Source organism: Balaenoptera physalus (genome assembly GCF_965194825.1).
Source record: "Balaenoptera physalus genome assembly, chromosome: 7".
Taxonomy (NCBI): domain Eukaryota; kingdom Metazoa; phylum Chordata; class Mammalia; order Artiodactyla; family Balaenopteridae; genus Balaenoptera; species Balaenoptera physalus.
The window spans coordinates 69567414-69593509 of NC_138886.1; the positions used below are offsets into that span (position 1 = coordinate 69567414).

Consider the following 26096-nt stretch of genomic DNA (forward strand, 5'->3'; position numbering starts at 1 on the left):
AGCATTCCTTTATTAATGTAATGATCACAACCATTTTTATTACTTACCTGCCTTTCCTCCAAATTGTAAAATAGTCAATACAACCTTAGAATTAACTTAAAAAATAAGAAGGGCCATTTTCTACCTTACAATTGGGAGTGTAAATTGGTAAAGCCTTTGGGAAAACACACTGGCAATATCTACCAACACACTAAATGCATGCAATGTTTAACCCAGTAATTCTACTACTAAGAATCTCTTCCACAGAAATATTCAAATATGTGTGCAAAGATATATAGACAGGTATAGATGTAAAATAAAATGTTCATGGTAGCATTGTTTATAATGGCAAAAAAACAGGGATGATCTGCATGTAAGTATATCATTACCATGGAATACTATGCAGATATTTTTAAAAACTGACTTGGAAAGGCATATCGCTAAGTGAATTAAGGCAAGTCACAGAAAAAATATTAAAATATGATATATTATGCCCTTGCCAATCTCTATATAGACATACTTTTTATCCATGCAAATGCATGGGGGAAAATCTGGAAAGGTTATACCAAATAGTTAACAATGATTAAATGAAGTGAAAGGAGTAACTCCTAAGTTTTATTCCATTCACTTTTACTAGGAGTATACTCCAGCATACTTTTTTAAAGAGAAAAATACATTGATGAATATAATAATTACCAGCAGAAAAAGAGTGAGGTAGTAACAACACTTTATAGTTCACACCAGTTTAAAATAAAAAACAAATTACTTTTCAGTAAAACTAAGGCTAAGGACCACAGAAAGTGACAATCTTTGTATGAATCCTGAGTGTGATTTTCTTTTAAAGTTTTTTTTTTTTTATAGAAAGTAAAAAGTACACATAAATTTGTGGTCTGACCAACTGAATATCTTTCTTAGAGGGCTGACATCAATATAATGTCAATTTATGCTCCATAGAAAAGATTCTTCTTCAAAGTTCAAACAAGGAAGCATGTATTTATTCTCCATATAAAGCTGATACATTTCCTAGAGGGTGGAAACCTGGTTTTAGTAATATCAAATTATCCCTCTCAGTCCGCTTCAGTCCTTGACATTCACTCGTGTACTTTTCTGAGGACAGAAAGAAAGAGAGAAGCATGGGATCCTTTCAAACCTGAAGTGCTACAGTCAATTATGTTTCAGTGGGCCTGTTGGTTTAGTTTCTGAAACACACATGATTCTCATGGATAGGCTTGTTTTGTTGAATACAAACACAAAATAAGAGAATAAACAAACACGAACTCATAAGAAGCACTGACACTCCACCACCCCTCTTGACTCTGACCTCTCCAATAAGTGAGCAAAACTGAAGACAAGCTTATTGTAAGCAGGAAAAGTACAAGGATGGAGATGGGACCAAGGGCAGGGTGAGATTATACACTAAATATGCAGTGGTAGGCCCCTTCCAACATCAGGTGGAGGTCTTTTTGCTGCTTTCTCTCATCTCCTATGCAAACTTGAAATAATACTTTTTCATAAACCATTATTATAATGGATGTTCTTTCTTCAAGACAGAGTTGAGTAAACTCCAGAGATAAATAAAATGATATACACTCAGAAGAAATGAAATGCACATTCTGGAGCAACAGCCTAGACCTATTAAATTTTCACACATGGATCATTTCAGTAGGCTGCAGATCCAGAATGGAAGATAGCAAAAATTTGGTTTCTAAGACACTCTAAGAAGATAAATTAAAAAGAGATGACAGAGCAATAATTTTAATTAAAAAATTAAGAACATAAAGAAAAGTACTTAAAATACTACACCCATATATTTTCCACTGAGTTCAAAGAGATGTTAACACTTTCACCATGCTAGTTTATGTTTTTCTTTTTTTTTTTTTTTTTTTATAGTTTAATGTATTTTAATAGCAAACTTACATGTTTTTCTTTAAAGAAATAAAAATTTTGTAAATATGAGCTTCTCCATCCCTCTTTCCCCAGTAAGCCATGCCCTTTAGTTCCTGTGCTGTCCTTTCAACTCATGCTCTTGTACTACATATGTGTGTCTCCATCACCTCATTTATTCTTGGCTTCAGTGGTTTATAAAACCATACATAAGTGATATCATAACCATATATATATATATATATATATATACATCATCATTTTTGTTTTTGAGACTTATCCATCTTGCTACATTAATTGCTATATAGCATTTTGTGTATTATTAACCCACCAGTAATTGATCCACATCTCTACAATTAGGTGTATACTACTTTTTCATATTACAAACACTGAAATATGTTTCATTGTGCACCTGTGAAAAAAGCAATAATTATTATGTATAAAATCTTAAAGAAAATCTAAAACTAGAAAATAAAAATCAGCTAATCTGGACACTAAACAGAATATCTACTACACAGTGGTCAGCTGAATGTCTATTTTACAATGGCCCCAAGGAAATAACTGTTTTCCATCTCAAGTGCATCTTTCTTCTTTCATATTTTAAGAAACTAAAAATTCCTCACAAAGTGAATAAATAATGTCTTTCAGTCATAAGAATTGCTACCCAAAGTACCAAGACGACTGCATTTGTGTGTGCGCACGTGTGCACACATTACTTGCAGCCTCTTCATCCTTCATTTACTTTCTTTTTAAAAATCTGGTGGATGAGGAGATTCCAGTTATTTCTGTAAAGGAGGGAATTGGGTAGTTCAGAAAATATATTTCTCTGAAGAAATGAGAGCTTGTAAAAGTGACCAGAAAAGTTAAAAACAAAGTCGGAGAGAAGATACTTAATTGCAGCATTATTTCCAAACTGAGGCCTTCAGTGTACCTTCATACATTGCTGGTAGGAAAGTAAAATAGTACAGTCATTTTGGAAAACAGTTTGGCAGTTCTTTAAAAAGTTAAATTAAACACAGAGTTACCACACGACCCAACAACTCCACCTAGGTATGTAACCAGGAGACTTGAAAACATATTTCCACACAAAAACTTGTATATGAATGTTCGTAGCAGCATTATTCATAGGGCAAAGATGGAAACAAGTCAAATGTCCATCAAACTATGAATACAAATATAAGCAAAAATGTGGCGTTATTTATACAATGGAATAGCATTCAGTGATAAAAAGGAATAAGTATTTGGTACATCCTATAACATGGATAAACCTTGAAAACCTACTAAATGAAAGAAGCCAGACATAAAAGGCCACATATTGTATGATTTCATTGATAAGAATTGGCCAGAATAGGATATTACATAGAGAAAGGGAATAGATTAACCCCAGGGGCTGGGAGAGTAAGGAATGAGGAGTGATTGCTGATAGGTACAAGGTTTCTTTATGGGGTGATGAAAATGTCCTAGAACTAAATAGTGGTGATGGTTGCACAATACACTAAAACCCACAGAGCTGTACATTTTTAAAGGATGAATTTTATGGTGTGTAAGTTATATCTCCATTTTTTTTAATGAAAAAAAAAAGAAAGCTAAAAACTAATTTCTTAAGGGAAATCTTGAAATGAGAAAAAACAAATCCATACATCAAATGTGAAAGCATATCATATGAACAGATATAAACGCATCTCAACAAATTCTGATTTGATGAAAAACATGTGAACATTTCAGTGGTATTACTACTGAGGAAGGTAATCATTATTCTGGCAAAGAGTTACTGCTTCGAAGACACAGAAGTTAAGAGAATTGTCAATGGAGAGAAAGATCTAGATCAAGAATCTGGTTTTAACACTTTCCAACTGCGTGTGGCCTTGGACAAGCCATGTAATCTTTCCATGACTCAGTTTCCTTTCCTGTAGAATAGGAATAATAACCTCTCAAAAGTTCTTATAAACCTACTAAACAAAGCAACATATGTAAAGGGCTCAGCAAACTGCCACGGACAAAGTAAGCCCTCAGCTATTTAACTACACAGAAATAGGTTACCACCAAATACATACCCAAAATATAAATATAAAGAAAAAATAGGGCTTCCCTGGTGGCACAGTGGTTGAGAATCTGCCTGCCAATGCAGGGGACACGGGTTTGAGCCCTGGTCTGGGAAGATCCCACATGCTGCGGAGCAACTAGGCCCGTGAGCCACAGCTGCTGAGCCTGCGCGTCTGGAGCCTGTGCTCCGCAACAAGAGAGGCCGTGATAGTGAGAGGCCCACGCACCGCGATGAAGAGTGGCCCCCACTTGCCGCAATTAGAGAAAGCCCTCACACAGAAACGAAGACCCAACACAGCCATAAATAAAATAAATAAATAAATAAATAAATAAATACTACTTGAGAGCAAACACATCTATGTAAAAAAAAAAAAGAAAAAAGAAAAAAGAATTAACAGGGATATCATGTGTGTAGGAAGGCCGTGGAGCAGGAACATGGCACATGAGGAAACCAGCTTGAAAAAAACAAGAAATATGAAAAATAAAATTTATCCCTATTTTCTACACGTTCCAACTTTTGAGGATAGTCTCATTATAGCTTATTTAAAAGTTAACTATCTCTTAATCACAAAGAGATTTTTACTGAATTGAAGGCTGGGTCTTCTATACATTGAAAAAGCCAGTGGAACACAATACTGTAAATCAACTATACTTCAATTAAAAAGAAAAAAAGAAAAAGAAAAAGTCAGTGGGACACTGTTCCAGTGGAAGATACTGATCACTAAAGAGTGGCTTATCAGGGGTTCTCATACTTTGTGGTGTTTCTTCACCTGGAAGGCCAGTAAATATGCAGATTCCTAGGCCCCATCCCAGAGATTCTGATTCAATAGATCTGGGATAGAGCCTGAGAATCTCATTTCCAACCAGCTCTTGGGTGATGCTGATTGCTTCTGGTCCAAGGACCAGACATTATGGAGCACTGGCTCAGATAACACAACATTCTAATTGCTCAGTTCCTTTAAAAAGAAAAATGTGAATTATCTCACTTTGGGGCAGGTTTCAGGAACTATGATTACCTTGGAATAAAAGGAAGAAACAGGGTGATTAAAAATAACAGCTAGCATTTAAGTGCTTACTTACATATGAAGCATTATTCTAAAAATCCTGCATAGCTTTATTTAATCTAATCCTCCTAGCCACCTTATGAGGTAGATACACTTATCCTATCCCCATTTTATAAATGAGGATAGTGAGCCCCACAGAGGTTGAGCAATTTGTCCAATATTATATAGTCTGTGTGTTTTGCCATATATGCACTGCTGAAATTTTTTAAATCCAATAGAATCCATAATATCTACTTGCTGATATAACTGTATATATATATATGTGTCACATGTGTGTATCAGATAAAGATAAAGGAGAGATTATTCTTTGTAAGTCTCAAATTCTAGAAGTATGAAAATGAGAAAAGGATCATTTCACTGAAAAGCCGTACTTTCTCTTTTCTATTGTACAAACATATGTTAATCTTCTTTTTCAAAAGGTAATCACTCTTCTCTTAAAAGAAACGTTTAATGAATTTCATATAATCTGACTTCACAGAACTGAAATTATCTTTCTCTAGCCACTTCCTCTTTAATTAAGGACAACAATAGCCAAAATTCCTAGAAGACAAATTTTAACATTTATTTTAAAACCATCTAGTGATAGAAGTGCTTATGAATCAAAACTATTTTAAACATCATTTGGTTAATGAAGGATCTTCTATTGAAAGATTAATGAGTAAAGATTACATACCTTGTTTTTAAAATAAACCTCAATTGGCAAAATGAAACCAGCATACCCAGATTCTTCTACTTTGTAAGGTGGATCTTTGCACACTGCAACGTTAAAAAAAGAAAAAAAGTGAGATGAGATTAATAGGCAAAAAGACATTCTTCTTTCCTTTAAAAACAAGAAAAAAAAAAATCCCATCCTACCACCTACATCATTCTCAATTTTCACAGCCCTTTGCCAAGCCCCAGCTAACTCTCTGATTTGATCTTTACTTCTTGTTCAGAATCTACAATAATAATATTCCTATGTAAATCAAATATGTAAGTTATTTATTCAACTCTTGATGGGGGATAGTGCATCACAGTCAACCATGGTCATGAATGACTGGACTTTAGCTGTTATCACCCTGCCCTAACACTTTAGGGAAACTGAGGACAGCACCTTGTGACTGAAAGCTTGAAGACAACTATAAGTTACCTAACAAACATATTATCTATGTCTAGTCTTTGATGGACATCACTCTACCCCAAACCCCTCAGTTCTCTGAGATATCCTAATTTCCGCACCAAAAGGTGGCAGGACCACCCTCCATCCTTAGAAAAATCCCAAACCCAGTGTCTCCCAATGTTATTGGTGTTCATTAAGACTCATTATCCCCCATTACCCCCCCAAAGGAATACTTACTGAAATACTGCAATACATACAAACACTTCAAATCTATTCACATCATAAGAATACATAAGAAACAATAAGGCTTTTGTATTCTTATGAAGAAAGACTTATTTAGACAAGACTACTTAGGCAAGCTCTTGGGAAATGAGAGATGCCCTAAGAAGCTAAATATGATTTCCCCCCACTAAAATTTCCATTAAATCAAAATCAGTTGCAAGCCAGCTGAGCTATTCTAGTTAAGACTGAATTCTAGTAGTAAGTATCACAAAGAATTAAAAATGTACATGTTGAACATCAAGGCCATATACCACATAGCACATAACCTGGTAGCCCAAGTCCACTTCAGCAGGGCTCCAGTCTACCTTTTAACCCCTTCCTCCTTTTGTCACCCACCAATCCTCCTATGCTTCATTCAATTGCATCAATTCCCCCAAAACATGCCCAGTATTTCCCACTTATGCTCTGTCCTCTTTCCTTCCATCGCACTTTGATGCTACTCTTAGTATCCTCTGCTAGTTCAAATCCCAATTTCTTCACAAAGCCTTTCCAGACCAGAGTACTATCCTCTCTTCTCCTTTTACCCTCCCAAAGAACTGTCTGAATCACTGATTTGACACTTAAGAGACTTCCTTATTAGCATGTATTCAGGAACCTCATCTCTAATTCCCTTTCACTCCCCAAGGACAGAAACTTTTTTTAATTAATTTGTATTGGCGTATAATTGCTTTACAATGTTGTGTTAGTTTCTACTGTACAGCAAAGTGAATCAGCTATACGTATACATATATCCCCTCTTTTTTGGATTTCCTTCCCATTTAGGTCACCACAGAGCATTGAGCAGAGTTCCCTGGGCTATAGAGTAGGTTCTCATTAGTTATCTATTTTATACATAGTATCAATAGTGTATATATGTCAAGCCCAATCTCCCAATTCATAAGGACAGAAACATTTAATCAGGAACATAAGGAGGGTCAAGGGCTCGGGCACGCCTGGGTGTCAATCCGGGATCCACCTCGAACTAGCCAGGCTACCTCTGGAAAGTTACTCCAATTTTCTGAACCTCAGGTGCCTTGCCTGGACAGTGTGAGAACTAAACAAGATGATATATGTAAAAGACACAGGACAGGTCCTGGAACACAGCAAGAAGTGACAGAAGTAAGGCAGGAAATCTAACCTGTAAATATACCCAATTGTCATGTAAACCTTTCGGATGAAAACAGAAAGGAGAAAACAAGTACAGAGCCCTGGATTTGGATTAGAAGACTCAGTTCCACGGCCCTGGACTAAGGATTCTCTAGACAGCTCTAGTTCTATCCCCTTTACTTTTTTATTTCTTTTTATTTTTGGCTGCGTCGGGTCTTCGTTGCTGCACCCGGGCTTTCTCCAGTTGCGGCAAGCGGGGGCTACTCTTCGTTGCAGTGCGCGGGCTTCTCATTGCAGTGGCTTCTCTTGTTGTGGAGCATGGGCTCTAGGTGTGTGGGCCTCAGTAGTCGTGGCATACGGGCTCAACAGTTGTGGTTCACAGGCTCCAGAGCGCAGGCTCAGTAGTTGTGGCGCACGGGCTTAGTTGCTCCGCGGCATGTGGGATCTTCCCGGACCAGGGCACCCTGCACTGGCAGGTGGATTCTTAACCACTGTGCCACCAGGGAAGCCCCCATTCCCTTTAAAAGAGAGAACACCATCTACACATTGTAAGCATGGCTATCAAGACTCAAGAAGATTATATATGTGGGGAAATACAAGTCTGAGGCATTTTTAATGCAGAGGATGATGATGATGTACTTAAAAATTGGTTAGACACTCCATGAATACAAATATGATTACAAAGAGGTATACTGAAGACAGGATTTTAACACGTGGCAGTCTCCTGTAGCCCACCTTAGGAAAATGTCCCCAAACTGACATCAGAAGAAGTAAATGATGATGAATGAGGCATCTCACCTGACCTTACAAGCTTCTCTAATAAAAAATGAAAAAGCAAAAGGACTCAGAGTGGCTTCAGCCTTGCATCCACTGACCACCTGTCAACCTATCATGAATATTCAAATACCCTGAACACTGAGCGGGGTGCCACTAAATGCATGAACACCCCACCCCAGCTAGAAAGACAGCATTACATCCATGACATTTCCAGGCTGCAGAGCCCCTTTTCAGAACAGTAGTTTCAGTGTCCAGGTTGCTTGGGATTAATCATGCCAATGCCATTCGAAGGAAGTTTATTCTGTGGGCTGCTGTACATGCCGGAGAAGTTATAGCTGTTCCTCTATACAGCCTTTTGTACAGTTCATTTTCATTTTCTCTATTCTGCATGCAAAATGCTCCTATTATAGAAAACAGCTGTTAGTGAGCACATCTTATAGTTGAAGGTCTTAAATTTTTTTCCCCACCCTTTAAAGGAAATGATCTGTTATGTATTACTATTCCAAAGAAGTCCAGTTTTATAAGAAACTGTTTACCAACTCACACCTCAATTATTTTTAAATGCAGTATTTTCATAAATAACAATGAACAATGTCTGTTGAGTACCCTGAGTTCTTAATTAGAAGCAAACAATAGAAACTTTTTATTCACAATAAACACGACAGAAAATCAGTAGCAATGCAAATACAACTTACAGTTCTAATCTGAAAAAAGGTCAAATTAGGGGAAGTAGTTTATTTATTCGACTGTTTTATAATCAGAATCATTAACATGAGTTTCTAACCTTAAGGATCTATTAAGATCTATGTAATAAAAGGCCAAATGTCATAAGTTACTGAAGGGATACCCATCTCTAGAAAGCCATCACGTTTTTTTAGGTGACAATAAAATGGGAGGATTCATATTCATTCTTTAAACTATGCACATTAATTCAGTAGAAATCACTGGGAACTCTTATTCCTGTCAAAATCCAGCCAAAATTCTGAGATGTTGGCTCTCTCAGAACATCTCTCTGTTCCTCTTCCAAGCTTCTCTTGTTGCACTTATCAGGCAGCCTGATAACGTTCATTCACCTCTCAGACTCCTCACTAGACTGAGCGACTGGAGGTCAGCAACCCCACCATTATTATTTGAGCACCAAATAATAGGTGCTCAATAAATATTTGTTGAATTGAATTTCTTAAAGATTCATGCCACTCTTGAGTTTGCGGTTAGCAGATGCAAACTAGTATATATAGGATGGATAAACAACAAGGTCCTACTGTATAGCACAGGGAACTATATTCAGTATCCTGTGATAAACCGTAATGGAAAAGAATATAAAAAACAATATATGTATATGTATAACTGAATCACTTTGCTGTACAACAGAAATTAACACAACATTGTGAATCAACTATACTTCAATTAAAAAAAAAAAAGATTCATGCCACTCTTCACTGATCTACCATTGCTAAAGAAGTTGCTTTCTACAAGCAGCAACGATTTGATATTAGCCAAATTCTTCTCCAAACTCCCTACAATCAACATAATCTTTTAAAAATTGGTAGAGGTGATAGAAAGTGTTGCCACAGAGAAGTATTCTCTTGAAAGCTGAGTATCTAATGTGGGACTGGTTCTACTTCTATAGTACCAAATTTTAAGAAATTGAGTTAACAAATTGGGCCAGATCTCCAACATCATTTTGAAACTAACACTATAGAGCCATAAATAACATTTTCCTTTTCCTCTCCTTCTGCACATTACTACTCATGTACCCCAAGGCTCTAACTAGAAGACATTTTCAAAACTCCATGCAGATCTACCCACACACAACACCCAAAATTTAGGCCTGAGAGGAACACACCAAAGTTTTCATAAATAATGAGTAATTGGGCTTTTTTTCCCCCCTAAAATAGCTTTTCAAAATAATAGGCACAATATAGACCCATATACATAGTATTTAGAATGATGTTAACTATATACATTGACCATTAATCTATTTAATTTTTAAGTTGAGTGGAAAATGTACAAAAAGAAGAAAAACACATGAAAAGGAAAAAAAGTCATGATTTGGTTAGCCTGGAGTAAGTCAAATCCTTACTTATTACCTGAGATTTTTAATATTAATCCTTTAGGAGAAAAAGGCTTGAAAAATAGCTATGCTTGATACAAAGAAATAAATGCTCCTTAGATGAATAAATGAATTTGTGCTTATATAATGCTATATATACAATAAGTAAATTTAATTTATTAAAATATCTCATTTTTAGCACCAAAAACAAAAAACAAGAAAAAGAAAGAAAAGAACAAACCCCTCCAGATCCACAAGACCATCATGTAATAAGCTTTAGAAAATATCATTAGGCAACAGTTTTTTCCCAAATCCTTAGGAAAATAGCTGGCAGATTCCTCTCCAGAGCCTCTCTCCAGTCTATTTGCTTAGACACTAGACTTTACACACATCTGAATAGTTTTGATAAGGACATGGCCCAGTTGCCCATTCATAATTATTGCTTTTACTTTATTTACAGTGCAGAGCCCTCCTACACCAAACTCTCTATATATACAGACTGGTTATTACCATGGCTTTGTGCCCAATGTCCCTTCTAGCTTCAGCATTTTGGACTCCTTCTCTTCCTGCTTCAGTTCCACCACATCAGAGCCCCTAAGAAAAGTGAAGCAGGGTACTACGTGGCCATCTTGCTGCCCCTGTTCTGTGCATCTGGAAGTCCAAAGACTAACATCTAGCAGTCTGGGCATCACCCTGCCACTGAACATGGCCCAGCCTTTACACTCCTGACATTTTGAAAAGAACAAAAATCAACGGTTGAATTTTATTTTTGTTTTTATAAGCTCACGCATGCACGCACACACACCACACACACACACAGATTCTGCCATTGCTTCTATTCAGCCCATTTCAAAACAGGTATTTCCAAATAACAAAAAAATGCTTTCCCCCTTTGTGTCACTTCCTCATTTCCCTGAAAAAGGATTAAAGATAACATCGGGAAATTTTTGAATTGTATTGTTGAGTTGTTTTCACCTTGTTGACTTTTTAAAAACTTCAAATGCAATTGTGAAAATCTAATTGTTTCCTACGCAATAAAGAACTGTGGCCACACAAGATAACTGTCTAAGTAGCTTTCATAAAGTTACAGAGAAACAAACTAGATGTAATTAGCTAACTAGGCAGATGTGAAATGCATGTCAACCTCCTCAGGATTCACCATTTAAGGACCAACTCAAATAGACCTCTTCTGGAGAGCCTTCTGCCAATACTCCAAAACAAAAATGGCACTGTCCCTCTTCTGGGTTCAACCTTTTTTCTCACTGATCCTATTAGCAAATCCTAATATATATGCTACTATCAAGCCCCATCCTCACCCTAGATTAATTCTGTGCTTTCCAAGGGCTAAGGTTGTATCTCAGGACTCTTTTCATCTCTGAACCCAGCCCACCCTTTATGAAATTGAGTAGAATCAATGAAACATAACTTTAGTATGACCTCAAAGGAAGAGATGGAGCAAGCCTGGCAGCTGACAAGAAATGCCTGGGTGGCAAACAGAAAGTATGAGCAAAGGCATTAGGAAAGTAACAGCATAATGGAACAGTCAGTATAAGAAGAAACACTGAAAATGATGAATAAAAAAACAGATCATATGGATAAAGTTGATACTTCTATAGAGAACTCGTACCATACACACTCAGAAATTCACATCCAAACTCAGGGAGGGTAAAAATGCGTAACATATAAAAGAGGAATCATTAATTTTGAATGTTGCACAAAACTCCTAGATTTGGAATAAGAGTTCAAGACTCCAAATTGGCTATGTTGAAAAATCTTAATGATGATACATAAAAATGACTTCATTGGTTAGTAACTTGGAATCTTTACATATAGGCTCAGAATATCCATGGCTCTCTCTCCAGGCAGTGGGGAAAAAGAGAGGATTTTTTTTTTTTTACATGTATGCACGTTTTCAGCTTTCGGAGGAGTTGCGTCACTTGCCCATCTAGCTGAGGTTAAATCAATACATTTCATCTGGAGAAAATATAACCATGATATTAAAATAAGACCACCTTCATAATCATTTCTTCAAGGAACACATAACAAATAAGTCAACAAAATACAGGGAGTGCCCAAAACTACATAACATTACAAATTGTTAGGAAATATTAAATATAAGTCTTCAGGCTTACATCTTTCACTAAAATTCATAGCACTACCACCAACCTGTCCCAAGTTCCCTCAATATAACTCAGTATATAGCATTGCTTCAAATGATTTGCCTAGTGGAAATACATATCCGGGCTAATCTGATAAGAAAGAGTAAAATTGTATCTTCAGAGAAAATTCAACCTAGAGACAGACCTAATTCTTTTATTGAGAATTATTAAATTGAAAAATCTTAATATTTCTATCTTAAGGAGACCATCACTTTTAAAGTTAAACCTTGGGCAAAATATTTTTCAGAATACCATATTTCATAAGGTCCATCTGGAAAAGCAACATTAGCTACATGAAAATGGTCTTCTAGGGAAATAACTAAGACCCTCCCAATATTTGGCAGGAGCATCTTCATTTCAGTGTGTACTACTACATCAAAAAAATTGGTCATCAGAACTGTTGGTGGGAATGTAAACTGGTGCAGCCACTGTGGAAAACAGTACAGAGGTTCCTCAAAAAACTAAAAATAGAACTACCATATGATGCAGCAATTCCCACCCTAGGTATATATCCAAAGAAAACAAAACCACTAATTGGAAAAGATACATGCACACCAATGTTCACAGCAGCATTATTTACAATAGCCAAGATATGGAAGCAGCCTAAGTGTCCATCAACAGGTGAATGGATAAAGAAGATGTGGCATATATATATACTGGAATACTACTCAGCCATAAAAAAGAATGAAACTTTGCCATTTGCAGCAACAGGGATGGACCTGGAGGGTATTATGCTTGTTGAAATAAGTCAGACAGAGAAAGACAAATACTGTATGTTATCACCTATATGTGGAATCTAAAAAAGAAAACAAATGAATGAATATAACAAAACAGAAACAGACTCACAGATACAGAGAACAAACTTGTGGTTACCAGTGGGGAGAGGAAAGGGGGAAGGGGCTTGATAAGTGTATGGGATTAAGAGGTACAAACTACTATGTATTAAGTAAATGTATGCATAGAAGCTATAAGGAGATATTGTATAGCACAGAGAATATAGCCAATATTTAATAATAACTTTAAATGGAGTATAATCTATAAAAGCTCTGAATCACTATGTTGTACATCTGAAACTAATACTGCTTTTCATTATTTAATCAAATATATAAAGAGCCATTGAAGAATCTCACTTCCTAAAATAATCCCCTCATGATTTCCGGAATAGCAGAAGTCAACAACCCTTGGGATAGTCCTCTGGCATCAAAGTTTTACCCAGTTTTATCCCAGGTTTTACACTTGGCCCTGCTATTACTAAGACTGATACTGCTTTTTATTTAGAGGAAAAAAGGGAATATAATGTCCTCATTTATAAAATTATCCTATCTTCTCAATAATGTTACCCTAATTAATTCAATTCAACAGGCACTAGATAATCATAGGGCTACAAAGATAAGGTGGAATCTTGCTCTCAAGCAGATGACAGTCTAGCCAAAGACACTGTCCTCTAAGTGCAGGTTCTATTCTAGGGACATGAGATAGAGCGATAAACACAGCTGACATGGCCCCTGCACTTATTAACCTTATGTCCACTGTTAGGAGGCAGGGAGGGTGAGGAGGAGAGAAGAAAGAATACACGTACAAGAAAATATCGAGAAAGTATTAAGTGCTACAATGAAAATACAGCAGGCTGACATGAGGGAAATGGGAGAGTTCCTCTTTATTTTATATTAATACACCCTCCCTGAGAAGGTGACATTTAAGCTGAGACCTCAAAATAAAAAAGGAGCAGGGTATGTGCTGGTCAGGCAGGAAAAAAGCACTATTTATGTTGCTTACAGAGACAGATGTGTAAACAACCTAAAGAAAGCCTGCCTTTATACCTGCCTCCAGGGCTGCTTAGCCCCTTACCCGGATTTTCCTCTCTAACTGAGGTGAAGGCTACTTCCTCCTTCCTGAACATTTTCTCCCATCCTGAATTCACCATTTAACACTCACATAGGTTTGGCTCTTATGACCTCGCAATCTCATTTCTCAAATCTTAAATTCTCCCAATGCTACGAACTCCCAAGAAAACACTTTGCATCTACTTACAAAATCTTCGTTATGATTCCTCATCATGAAGGTTTTTTAAGTAGATATAATTCTTGGGAATTGTTTAACCTAATCTTAAGTGAGAGATTTTTTTTTTTAAGTATGTCCCTTGAAATAGAGTTCCTAAACACAGTATAGAAGGAAGCATCTGGACTAAGGAACGTCAACCACAAAAAAGAAGTGGATTTTAAGTGCAATTTGAGAAAAAGAAAGATCACAATTGTAAAGCTACCAACTCAAGGGGAGGGAAACAGTGTTGCAAGGGAAAAAACTACATGGATCAAGAAAGAAAGGAAGAATACAAAAGTGATGACACTCAAAATATTAGAATACAGAGGTTACGATTTCCTCAAACACATTCATATTAAAGGGATATTTTTCAGCTTAATTTTTTTCTTTTAATAAGTGCACAATATGTAAGAGCCACTTTTAAATGTGGTACACCCATCTCTTCTCGCATAGCATGCAATTTTTAATACTCGCCCTTTAAGTATTCAGTGCAGAGGATTACGAATTGGTGTTACACACAAGACAGCTATCAACTGCATTAGGGTGACAGAAGTGGCAATGTGTTATAAAATAAATAAATATAATCAATTAAAGTTAAGACTCATTTTCTACTGAATTTGAAAAAAAAAAATACAACAGCCTAAAAGATCACCTCAAACTAACTTCACAGAAACACCAAAAGATAATCATGCAAAAAAGGTCAATGATCCAATTTTTCTCTTCTCAATTTTTGCTTTATTCCCTTTTCAGTAGGGGAAAAAAAAAAACAACAAATGCTTCCAGGGAAGGGATCAAAACTGTTCTAACTTTAGAGAAAGAGCTAAAAACAAGATTCCTTTTCAACATCTTGTGGACTCTACTTTGTTTTTTCTGTTTGGCATTTTGGCACAGAGATAGCCTATCCTAAGTATCCTAATTGATTTAAGCTCCATTAGATATTACAAATGAAGACAGAATGAGGGTGATACTGATATGATGGCAACTGTTTAGACATAGTGCATACAAGAATGTGGTTCCTGTTCAGTCTGACAATCTTTCAATCTTCCCAAATAAACCAAGGAAAATTCTGTCCCTCCACTTTCCTAAAGCAAGGCTTTTCAGACTGTGTTCCAGAAAACCCTACACCCCAGAAGTGTGTATTACTTTTACAAAAGCAATAGGGTGCTTGCCCCAAACAATGAAAATGTAAATAGCCTAAGGACCAATCCTGAGTTTTAGATACAGGATTAAGGTCCCTTCAGATTATGTGAAAAAAAAAGTAAGCCACTGCTAAAATAGAGTCTGACACCACTGCTCAAAAGTACATTATAAAAACTTAACTATATCATTAAAGTAAATCTACTTTCACAGAGTATGATTTTCTGCTTGCTCCTACTGAACACAGAAGTGATCTACTGTTTTCTGTCTGTCCTGACTATAAAAGTGAGCTACACTGATTTCTCACTGAGATTTGCAGTTCTGGTATGTCTTTGAGCTAAACAGAGACAGGTAGCAAGAGGAGAAAACCAGCTTCTACTCTTCTTATGGGCTCAAATTTTACAAAATACCTTCTGATTACCAAATGCAGTGCTAATTGCATGGTACCCCTCATGGCCTCTGAATTCCAGGAATTATTTAATAGGGGGAAATAGTACAAATATAAAAGAAAGAGAAATCAAAACAAACACAAAAACCATTAATAGTCAGTATTATATGTGGGAACTCACAAACTGAAAAGCTTAGGGAACAAACCAGGGAGAAGCAAAGAGGGAGTCAGTCATTGGGTTTCATTGTTGTGTGGTTAAAGAAAGCAGGTCTGGGGAGTCCCCTGGCAGTCCAGTGGTTAGGACTCAGCTCTTTCACTGCCGTGGCCCAGGTTCAATCCCTGGTCGGGTAACTAAGATCCTGCGAGCTGCGAGGTGCAGCCAAAAGAAAAAAGAAAAAAAAGAAAGCAGGTATGATATTGTCAAAAGGAGGAACAAATTTTTAATGAGTAGTGATGATTCTAGGAAAAGATTATAGTCCAAGCAGGAGTATGGGAGAAACATTCCACTGGATGGGTAACTGAATTAGGTATTTCTTCGTGGTTCTTTTCAATCTCGAGATTCAATACCAAGGAAATAAGTTTTCTAAGAGGAAGGTAAAGAAACAGGACATTGGTAAAGAATTTAGGAGCCAACAGCTAGCTAGCAGCTTTAATCTTATTTGGGAATAACAGAGAATCACTTACTCTTTTAAGAATAGAAATGAAGGTATCCAAATAATGCCCAAGGCACACTGACTATTGCTCCAAATAAGCCAAGGAAAAGGGTAAGTGCAGAAATTAAGACTGAATATGACGAAAGAGGAGGAAAAAGAGGCTGCAAGTTAAGATGATCCCAGAAATTACTACTGTATCCCAAATATAAGTGTGAGAATTCTCAACTACATGGAATTCTCAGGTTTACAGTAGGAAGTGTAAAAATGTTTGCTAACTTAAAGCAAAGCCCCTTGAAAACTTCAGTTTAGCGGTAGGCATCATTTTCTGACAGGAAATTATGTGTAATGTGGAGGCAGGAGAGCTTAGAGGTCGAGAGCCAGGCGTTTTGAGAACCCCTTGGTTCAAATCCCACCTTGGACACTGGCATAATACATTCTATTCTCTCAGTTATAAAATGGAGCTAATGCTATTACCTATATCATACCATTCTTTAAGCTTTAAGAGATCATCCACCATGCTAAAGGCATAAATGAGATAATCCCTATAAAGCTTGAGAACACTTTCTGGAAACCAGAAATCATCTACTAATCTAACAGTAGTCAAACACAAACCACAAACATTAGAGAACTTCTTTTGAACTTTCCCCAAAATCTGTCCAAAGAACAGATTTAAATTTACATACTTACCCTCAGTTTAATTAAGCATTCTTCTATCTGGTTTTATTTTTGGCCTTAGGGATTCCTGACAGGGATATTTGAAAAAGGAAAATATTCTTCTCTTTGGAATTCTTTTGGCTCAACCCACCACTAAAAGTACTAGCCGGAGGTTCACAAAGTCAGACCACCTTCAAATTCATGAAGCCCAAACTAGTACATATTATGAAAAAGCTGTAAATAAAGTTTCCAAGGTTATGTATTATAAAGCAGTAACTGAAATACTGCAATAAAACAAACCAACAGAAAATAGAAATGCAATCTGAATTTGAGTCCTGTGGGGTAGTAACAGATAAATTAGCAAGGAATCAAGAGACGTGGTCCTGGCTCCATTTCTACCACAAATTTGCCATCTGACCTTTGGAGAGTCCCTTTCACCACTCACCCCAGACCTCCTCTGTGGTATGAGGAGCCAGCTTCTAGATCTACAATTCTGTTATTCCAAAGACAAGTCATACGTGCCACTTCTAACTTGAAGGCAAATGCATTTTGTTTTTTAGGATCTTCATTTAAGCATGAAACAACTATCAGCTAAAATACCACATCTGCTATAACACAGTCAGGAAATTGGGACAAAACAAAAGAACAGAAACAAAACAAAGATTCAGAATCACACTTGAATTTTTAAAAATGTTTCACGGTAAGTGCTTTTTAGAAGAGAAATTAATTTTTATTACACCAGTAAATAAATAAAAACTGAATTTCTTTAATAGAGGCTGCCCACACACACACAAAAAATTCTATAAATTAGGTTTTCATTTTCTTGTTTCCATTCTGATTATGAAGTCAGATTAAATCTACTGAGTGAGACCCTGTTTTACCTGTATAAATCAAACTAGAAATTTGATTCCTCGGGAACTTGATATAATTTAGTGATAGTACCATATCAGCTCAAGTATTAAGGAATGAAACATCAGAACATACTGGCAGCATTTATGAGAAACACCATGCTTTTAAAAAGCTAAAGTAAAAAATTAAACCAACTGCTTGCACATTAGGCATAGCACATTATGTAAAAAACCCTTGAGTGTTATGATTTTACTATATACTGCACTTGTAAAACCCTTGTTCTTAATCACACTGAAACATATTACATTGCTTTTTAAATAGAATGCACCCTGCCACAATGCACTCAATCTTAATAGTATTCCAGAACAGCATGCCCATATGAAAGATAGGTTGATGAATAGGTTTATGTCCTATTCAAGGAGATGAAACAGCTCAATAGAAAGATTAAATAAGGCTCCTGCCAGTGGCTGAATCTTAAAGTCAAAGAGAAGAACACAACTCAAACCAAATGTTACAGGCAAAGGTCAAACAAGAGAATAATTAAGACCCTAACTTGAAGACCTAGCTAATGTTCGCTCATTCAGTGTAAATCAGAAGAAAAATTACTCCTCTTAAAGTGTGACCGTAATAATTTTCACTGAGTCGATTCCAAAAGATACGTTATGAAACTGAATGAAGGTGAACTAAGTCCCAAAATAACCTTTAGAGGGAACCACTTCTATTATGAAACTATTGGACCTTAAGTGAAAAATTCACTTTAAGATCCTACTGTCATATCATACTTTAAAAATTTATTCTAGATTTATTAAGTATCAAATAGTAATAGAAATATGAATTTTGCTAAGAGCCTTTCAATTAATTTTTTGTAGAACTCTATTATAACCCAATTCATTTATATAAAAAGAAAAGAAAATTTATAAAGAATAAGCCAGGAATTTATGTTTCCAGGGTATTTTTTTGTTTGTTGACTTTATTGTCCCACCACTAGTCCCAACCAATTTTAACAGGAGATTTAACTAAATGGATGAACATATTTCTCTCTATGTGCACACACCACCTATAGAATGGAAATACAAGCTCAGCTATAAGAAAATTTGGGAAGTATAGAACAGTGCTAAAGCAATAGGAAAAAGAAAATCTGCTTATCATGCTAGTGAATATTTTGGAGCCATTGTAATCCCACCTGGAGAAAAGCCTAGTTTATTGAAATTTATCATGGGACAACAGGTACATCTGTGTTTTTCAAAAATCATTCTCTTCATGTACTGTCATATCCTATTTTGAAAACCCACTATCTAACTTAGTTTCGCTTCCAGATAGCCACATTTTTGGACAATGTCACTGACATCACCTAATAAACTAATTCATATGAATTAATATACACATACCCTTATGATACCCATGGACTAAATATAGTCAACCAGAAAGAATAGCAAGAAATCAAATAAGCTGTCCTTACTCTATCAATTTCTTTTCCTTGTTATTCTATTTTCATGAAGAAATGCTGGTAGATAAACTCTAAATCCATCTGACTGCAGTTTGGGCTCAGGGAGGGTGGAAACTAAACAATAGAACTTGAAATATCACAGGAAGAAGTTTTTAATATTTTATAATGATGATTTATTTATAAATAAATGCATTGGTTCTCCTACATACTCCCACCCAAATAAACATATCATACACTGTAAATAAGTCATTTTCTTTCCTACTTATGACAAAGAGCAGTAAGATATTTAAAAACAGCAAATTTCAAATAATTTCCTCCTCAGAGATAATAATAAAGGTATGATTTATTTAACACCTTTCACCAAGTCCCTGAAAGATCACTGATGTCAAATAAATCCATAACATAAGGAAATAAGTAGTGCAAGAGCCCTGCCAGCCACTCCTTTTTACAGATGGAATATGACAACTTAAGCAATTTACCCAGAGGTCAGGGAGCTAATTCCTGGCATTCAATCAATAGATATTTATTAATGGCTTCTATGCCCAGCACTCTGTGCTGGATGCTTGGATGAAAAGTATTTTCTTCTTTTTGCTTATTTGTAGCTTCTCATTTTTCTACAAAGAAACAAAAATTCTTACTTGTATAATAAAAGAAAAATGTTTAAAACAATGTGATGCTGAATGAATTTGGAGAAGAACAAGGTTTCTGGAATTCAAAACATTAGGAAAGTAAGAAAAAGTGAGATTAAGGTCTCCCACCTGTGTGTACTTCCACCATACACCTTTTCCTATGAAAAAAACATGATACATTAGTAGTTGAATTTTATAAAGAAACCTAATTTAGACTAGCAAATCTGTGTTCTCTGCCTGGCTCTGACATTTCCTAGCTGGAGTAATTAACTTTAGGCAAGTTACTTAACTTCTTTCTACCTCAGATTCTTCTGTCCATAAAATTTTAAAAGGCATCACTGTGTAGACCCAATGTAATATATAAGCAGTTATGAGAAAGTCATTTTATAAATGCTAAATTCTTATGGAACGTTAGTCTTAACACATGACTATTTTGCCAACAGTTTAAGCATATTTTCACTAAGTAGGGACAAAGGAAAGGTGCAATTTAGACAAAATTTCTGACAAACCAAGAGTTCGGTGTTAGAGATATTAAAACACAGCCTCTGCCCTTACGAATATCTCCCACCATTTCATGGATGGGTGTAGGACTCTAGTAGGATGTGGATATTATGCCCCTGCCAACAATGTAGCAGGGAAGATAAAGACCTTAAAACAAAAATTTTTTAAACAGATTAGGATAACATGATTCTGCTAGACTATTAAAATGAATGATATAAATTTGGAAGTTTCTTAATTAATTTTATGTTTAATTAATGATTAATGATATGAAGGGTATAAATTTGGAAGTTTTTGAATTCTTTTACCAATATAGCTCACTTGGGCTTCATATCTTATGAAATGCTTTTGTTATCTCTCCATGGCTTTAACCCTACTTTCATTTAGATAGTGTGTATGGTTGTCAAAATAAATGTTTCTTGAGATTTGTTTTGATATTAAAAACTCAGATATCATTTAACTCTATTAGGATTTTCAGTTTGCCTTAAATTTGTTGAGATAAGATAAACTATATTAATAAGCTAATATGCAAATTTTTCAAATCATCAATAGATTTCCTGGGGTGAGTTACTCTGGGATGGTTCCCATTACCACCATGGTCTAATTGTTTCCGACAAGTGTGCTGCAGGCCATTCATTCATTCCTTTCATAAACACTGCACACATTACATACCATGACTAAAAATGCAAGCATGGAAAAATGAGAATTTATCCTTAAAGAAATCATAAGCTAGGCATTTTCTATCCAGACACTTTTGATCCAAATTAAGAATTTCAATTAACTCCCCCCTCCCCATCCCCAGGTTGCAGTATTAAATGAATGAAAGTGCCAAGTGTCTAGTAGCAATAGTTGAACATTCCGGATAGAACAAACTTCAAGATGGTTTGAAACTAACCATATATGTAAGCATATGCATGTTTTAATGCAACAGCTCTTAACCAAAAAAACAGCTTTTCATAAGTACATAAGTTATAAGCTAAAGTACAATACCAAGTAAACCAAATTTAGAAATATATTAAGTTCCAAACCATATGATTTCCTTAATCATATTAGTTCAGCCACTTAATTACAATTCAATCCTCTCCTAGTCAACCAAGGTCAGTTAGCCACCCTCCCGAACAAACTTCAACTGCCATTCTTTCTATTTTCTGTGGTGTTACCAGCACTATACTTAAAAAAAATTCTTAGCTAAAACTCCATTAGTTTAATTACACTACAGCAGTGGTCTCTAGATCAGCGGTATCAGCATCACCGAGGAAATCATGCAACATGCCAATTCTCAGTCCCTACCCCAGACCTCTTGCACCAGAAACTCTGGGGATGTCTCTAGCAATCTGCTGCCCAAGCCTTTCAGGTGATGCTGATGCCTGTGCAAGTGTGAGAAACACTCCCCTTGACATTCTCTCACACACTCAACCATGTCAGAGCAGAAAGTCTCTTTCTGTGAATCACTTTTTCTCATTGCTTTAGTTACATGGCTGTTTTTTCCTCAGCCAACTGGGTGAAGTTACTTCCTTCCTCATAAACTACATCACTTTCTAACACATGCCTCTTTTGGAAAGGACCAAAGGATTGTGTACAATCATCCCCTAAATGTCCTTTCCTAATGCTATTTAATAACAGAAAAGCTGTTATAACAGTCAATTTCTTCCACTGTAATTTGTTTTAAAAAAAGAGAAGGAAAAAGAATGAACAACAACAAAACGAAATGCTCAAGAGTACGCTTATGATTCTTTTTTTTTTTTTTTTTTAATGATTCTTAATGTGATAAAAACACAAAAGGTATGTCTGTTTACTGGCTCAAGCAGTCCCTGCCAGGAAGACACGGACATGGTCATAGAAGGAACTTTCTAAACATCAGAGGCTAAACAACAGTTGCTTTTCATTTGTTGGGTAGGAATAGGACTAGGTCCAATATTCAAGCTTAATCCACCAGATAATAAGCAAACTTTTCCCATAAGAAATGTCAAGAACAAAGTAATCCCATAATGTCACTGCTATGAAAACCATAATCCTATTAAAAAAAAAAAAAAGCAAAAGACAAGAAAAAAACCCAACTGTGCTAATAAACTCAAAGAGCAAAGTAGCTGCAGGCTGTTTAACAGTAACGGACTCAAAGCCTGGCCCATGTACAACAATGAAGCACAATACATAAATAATTATTGTGCAACTTGCAAATTATTACTGTACTTTCTAGTCATTGCACCAATAGAATTTATTGTACCACACTCTTGCTTGATGTCTGTTCCTAGAAGGCTAGAGATGATACCCAATAGAAGTGTTAAATGCCTAGAGACATGGAATAAAGTCGACTCCCTTAACTGATAAAATAACCAGCCCCTTAACACACAGGGACCCTGACCTTGCTGCAGCTGCTTCTGATTTGTGAGTGTCGGCTGGGAGTATCTTTTTCTGTCTCTTGGCTCCTAAACTTGCAATATATCATTCTGAGGATCCTGACATCATTTCCATAACTCTAATTATTGGACTGATTTGAAACCAAAGATTCTTCGGTAACTTCAGCTTAAGACCACACAGAAACTTTTATAATAACCTACTTAAGTAAATGAGTTGTGTAAACTGGAAGAGAAGGTTTGGAGTAGTGGTAAAGAGTTTGCATCTGTTATAATCTAAACGCAAGCTGAATTTAGAAAACTAGAACACCTTGAAAATTAGGTTTGGGCGGATATATAAATGTTCAAATGCAGCTGAGAGTACTTTCATATTCAATGACTAGCTAGCCCACAATTAATATTCCCTACACTCAGTCAATTACTTTCAAGTTATTGCTGATAAATCAACTAACCCCACCTTGCCAGTCTGCTCCTGTACATGAATCCACTCACTCATATACTGCAAGCCTCAATCTGCACACAAAAGCCTCTGTCTCAATCAGCAGAGACCCTGAGCATCTTACACATCTTAGCTTCTATCCCATCCTGATTTGATTTCATCCTATATACAGCTCCCTCTCTGATCTAGCTGTTAGTTCAAGAACACAGTGCCCTAAGGGCAGTTTGAGGAAAGAGGATAAAAAAGCAGACCAAAGAAGTATCCTATGACTGTAATTTAATGAGAGCAGTTTTCTCCCACAGTTTTTAAAGTAACTCTGAAGATAACATCCATGGAAAGGACTTTAAATAAACATACTCATTTGCAGGAATATGCTCTAAATATTGTGATTCCAAATCCCATCAGTACTTGTCAAATATCTTTAAATGGTTGATAGGTGCAAGAAATAGTGTTCTAACCGACAGAGGACTTTATTGTCATAAGTCAATATCCAAAGCTCATGGATGAACGAGAATAGCTTGATTCTATGAACTGGCTATGAGCCACTCATCAAGGCAAAGTTTGGAGGCCACTTGACATTAGGAAGCAATGGCAAGAGAAAAAAAGAAAGAATGAAAAATCCTTTGCCTTAAGATTTGATTCCTGCATTTTAAAGGTCGGTATGATTTATACAACCTTAAGCCTCAAGGTGAAGTTACTTGTGCTGATGAAAAGGCAGTCTAGAAAGCAGAAATTCAAACACAGCAGAAATGCCAACCACTTGATTGTTAATGGCTATGCTTTCTACAGTAAATTTTTATAATGTGAAAGAGGGCGGCTATACAGATATCCCTCAATAACTTATCTAAGAAAGGCACATTACATACCCCTAAGCCTTAACAAATCTTCTCAAAGATAACCATCAAATCTCCCCCTCCTAGAAGCCATCCTGCACTTTATTCACTTGATGATATAATTTTCAAATTCTGATCTGTTGCATTAAAAATAAGGCACAAATCACCTTCAGGTAAGAAATATGTAAAAATGTGTTAACATATATTAAACAGTTTCATACAATTTGCTATTATTGATACAGTGTTGAAATAAATCATGCATATATTAAAGACAATCCAACAGCATCAGAAATATCTCATTTACAGCTGACTGGAAATGGTGCTTGGCTCATTGGGACTGGCCCAAAGTCCCTGGGTCAGGAATGGAAGCCCCCAATTTCACATTGGTTTCAAGGAAAAATCACATTTGACTTCCACTGCTTTTATTTACATTACCTACCTTTTCCAGGAAATTGGCGTACTCTAAATATGAGGGCTATTAACTCACCAAAGTTGAGTCCTCCTCCAAAATATAGATATTTTGAGTGTTGAAGGTAGCATATCAGTCAGGGTGTTATTTCACTTAGCAACAAAACTGTCACACTGGAGCAAACTACACATTTCACTAAGGCATATTTTCTAAACATCAAATATGAGAACGCTACCTAAAAATTTTCCCAATTGTTCCAAATTCATTTGATCCAAAAACAGTTAGGAAATGACTGTCCAAACATTAATGCTTCCATTTGGTGAAGACATTTTTGGATAAAATGTCTTATGATAAATAAAGCTAACAAAACGCAGGGGAAAACTAGTGTTTAACCAATGTACAAGCTCTTTTGATTTTGTGCCATCTTCTCTACAAGGACTGAAGATGCAAGTCTGTGGGCTGGTTTTCTGAACAAGCTAGAGAAGACCCAAATCAGAGAAACCCTTTGAAACAGAGTCCCTGAGACAGCAACTTTACTTTGATGCATATATCCCAGAGTCATACATGTCATCTAGCAAAGGTTCCGCATACACTTCAGCATGCCTGAACCACACGTTCCTTCTTTATGGTATTATGCGAATATAAGTTGCAGCAGTCACTTGTGAAATAGTACCAAAAAAAAAAAGTCAAAGAATTTATATCCTTAAGACAAAAAGGAATGGCACCTTAATTCAAGAGTCATGGAGGAATAATGTTAGGGTAAATGGTAACATATAAACCATAAATTAAACAAAAGTTTACAGAATTATACTGGAAGCTCCATTAATCATATCATACCTGGTTGAAATTCCTTGGAAACGCCAATGAAACCCAATCTTCTAAGCATTTGAAACGAAGAACATTTTACATTCTAAGACAGTATCTTGAAGCCCCTCTACGCCCATCTAAAAGTAAGTGGCATCTTCATCCTAAAGACTGATATTTTATTGATTTTTCAACATCAAACACAAATTGTTAATAATGAATATGGTAAAAATCATCAATTGGCCAAAATGCCGTGGTTTAAATTCACGTCAATTACTATAGAGTATGTCAAGGAATCTCTCCTTTAAAGCAAAACAAAACAGTCTTTATCATCTGTGAATAAAAGCCAGGCTTTAAAACCTATGGTCTTTTGTTTTTTCCATCATGCTATAAACATGCTATAAATAGTTTGACAGACAGTTTCACCTTCAATTGAACCAACTCTGACTAGAACAGGGATATGGACTTCTGTCTCCTCCCTTCCCTGGGGCCCAGTGGGATAAATGCCAGAGGGATTCCACACAAGCTTTAGATGT

At 36.0% G+C, this 26096-nt stretch overlaps 1 protein-coding gene across 3 annotated transcripts in view; it reads right to left on the reverse strand.

Annotated features, from left to right (window-relative positions):
• Nucleotides 1-26096, reverse strand: part of MLLT3 (MLLT3 super elongation complex subunit) — a 252074-nt gene that overhangs the window by 104323 nt on the left and 121655 nt on the right. For all 3 annotated transcript variants that reach the window (XM_082468037.1, XM_082468039.1, XM_082468038.1), the window contains exon 3: nucleotides 5644-5726. In XM_082468037.1, coding sequence (XP_082324163.1) covers nucleotides 5644-5726 — 83 coding nt within the window. The remainder of the gene's footprint in view (nucleotides 1-5643; nucleotides 5727-26096) is intronic.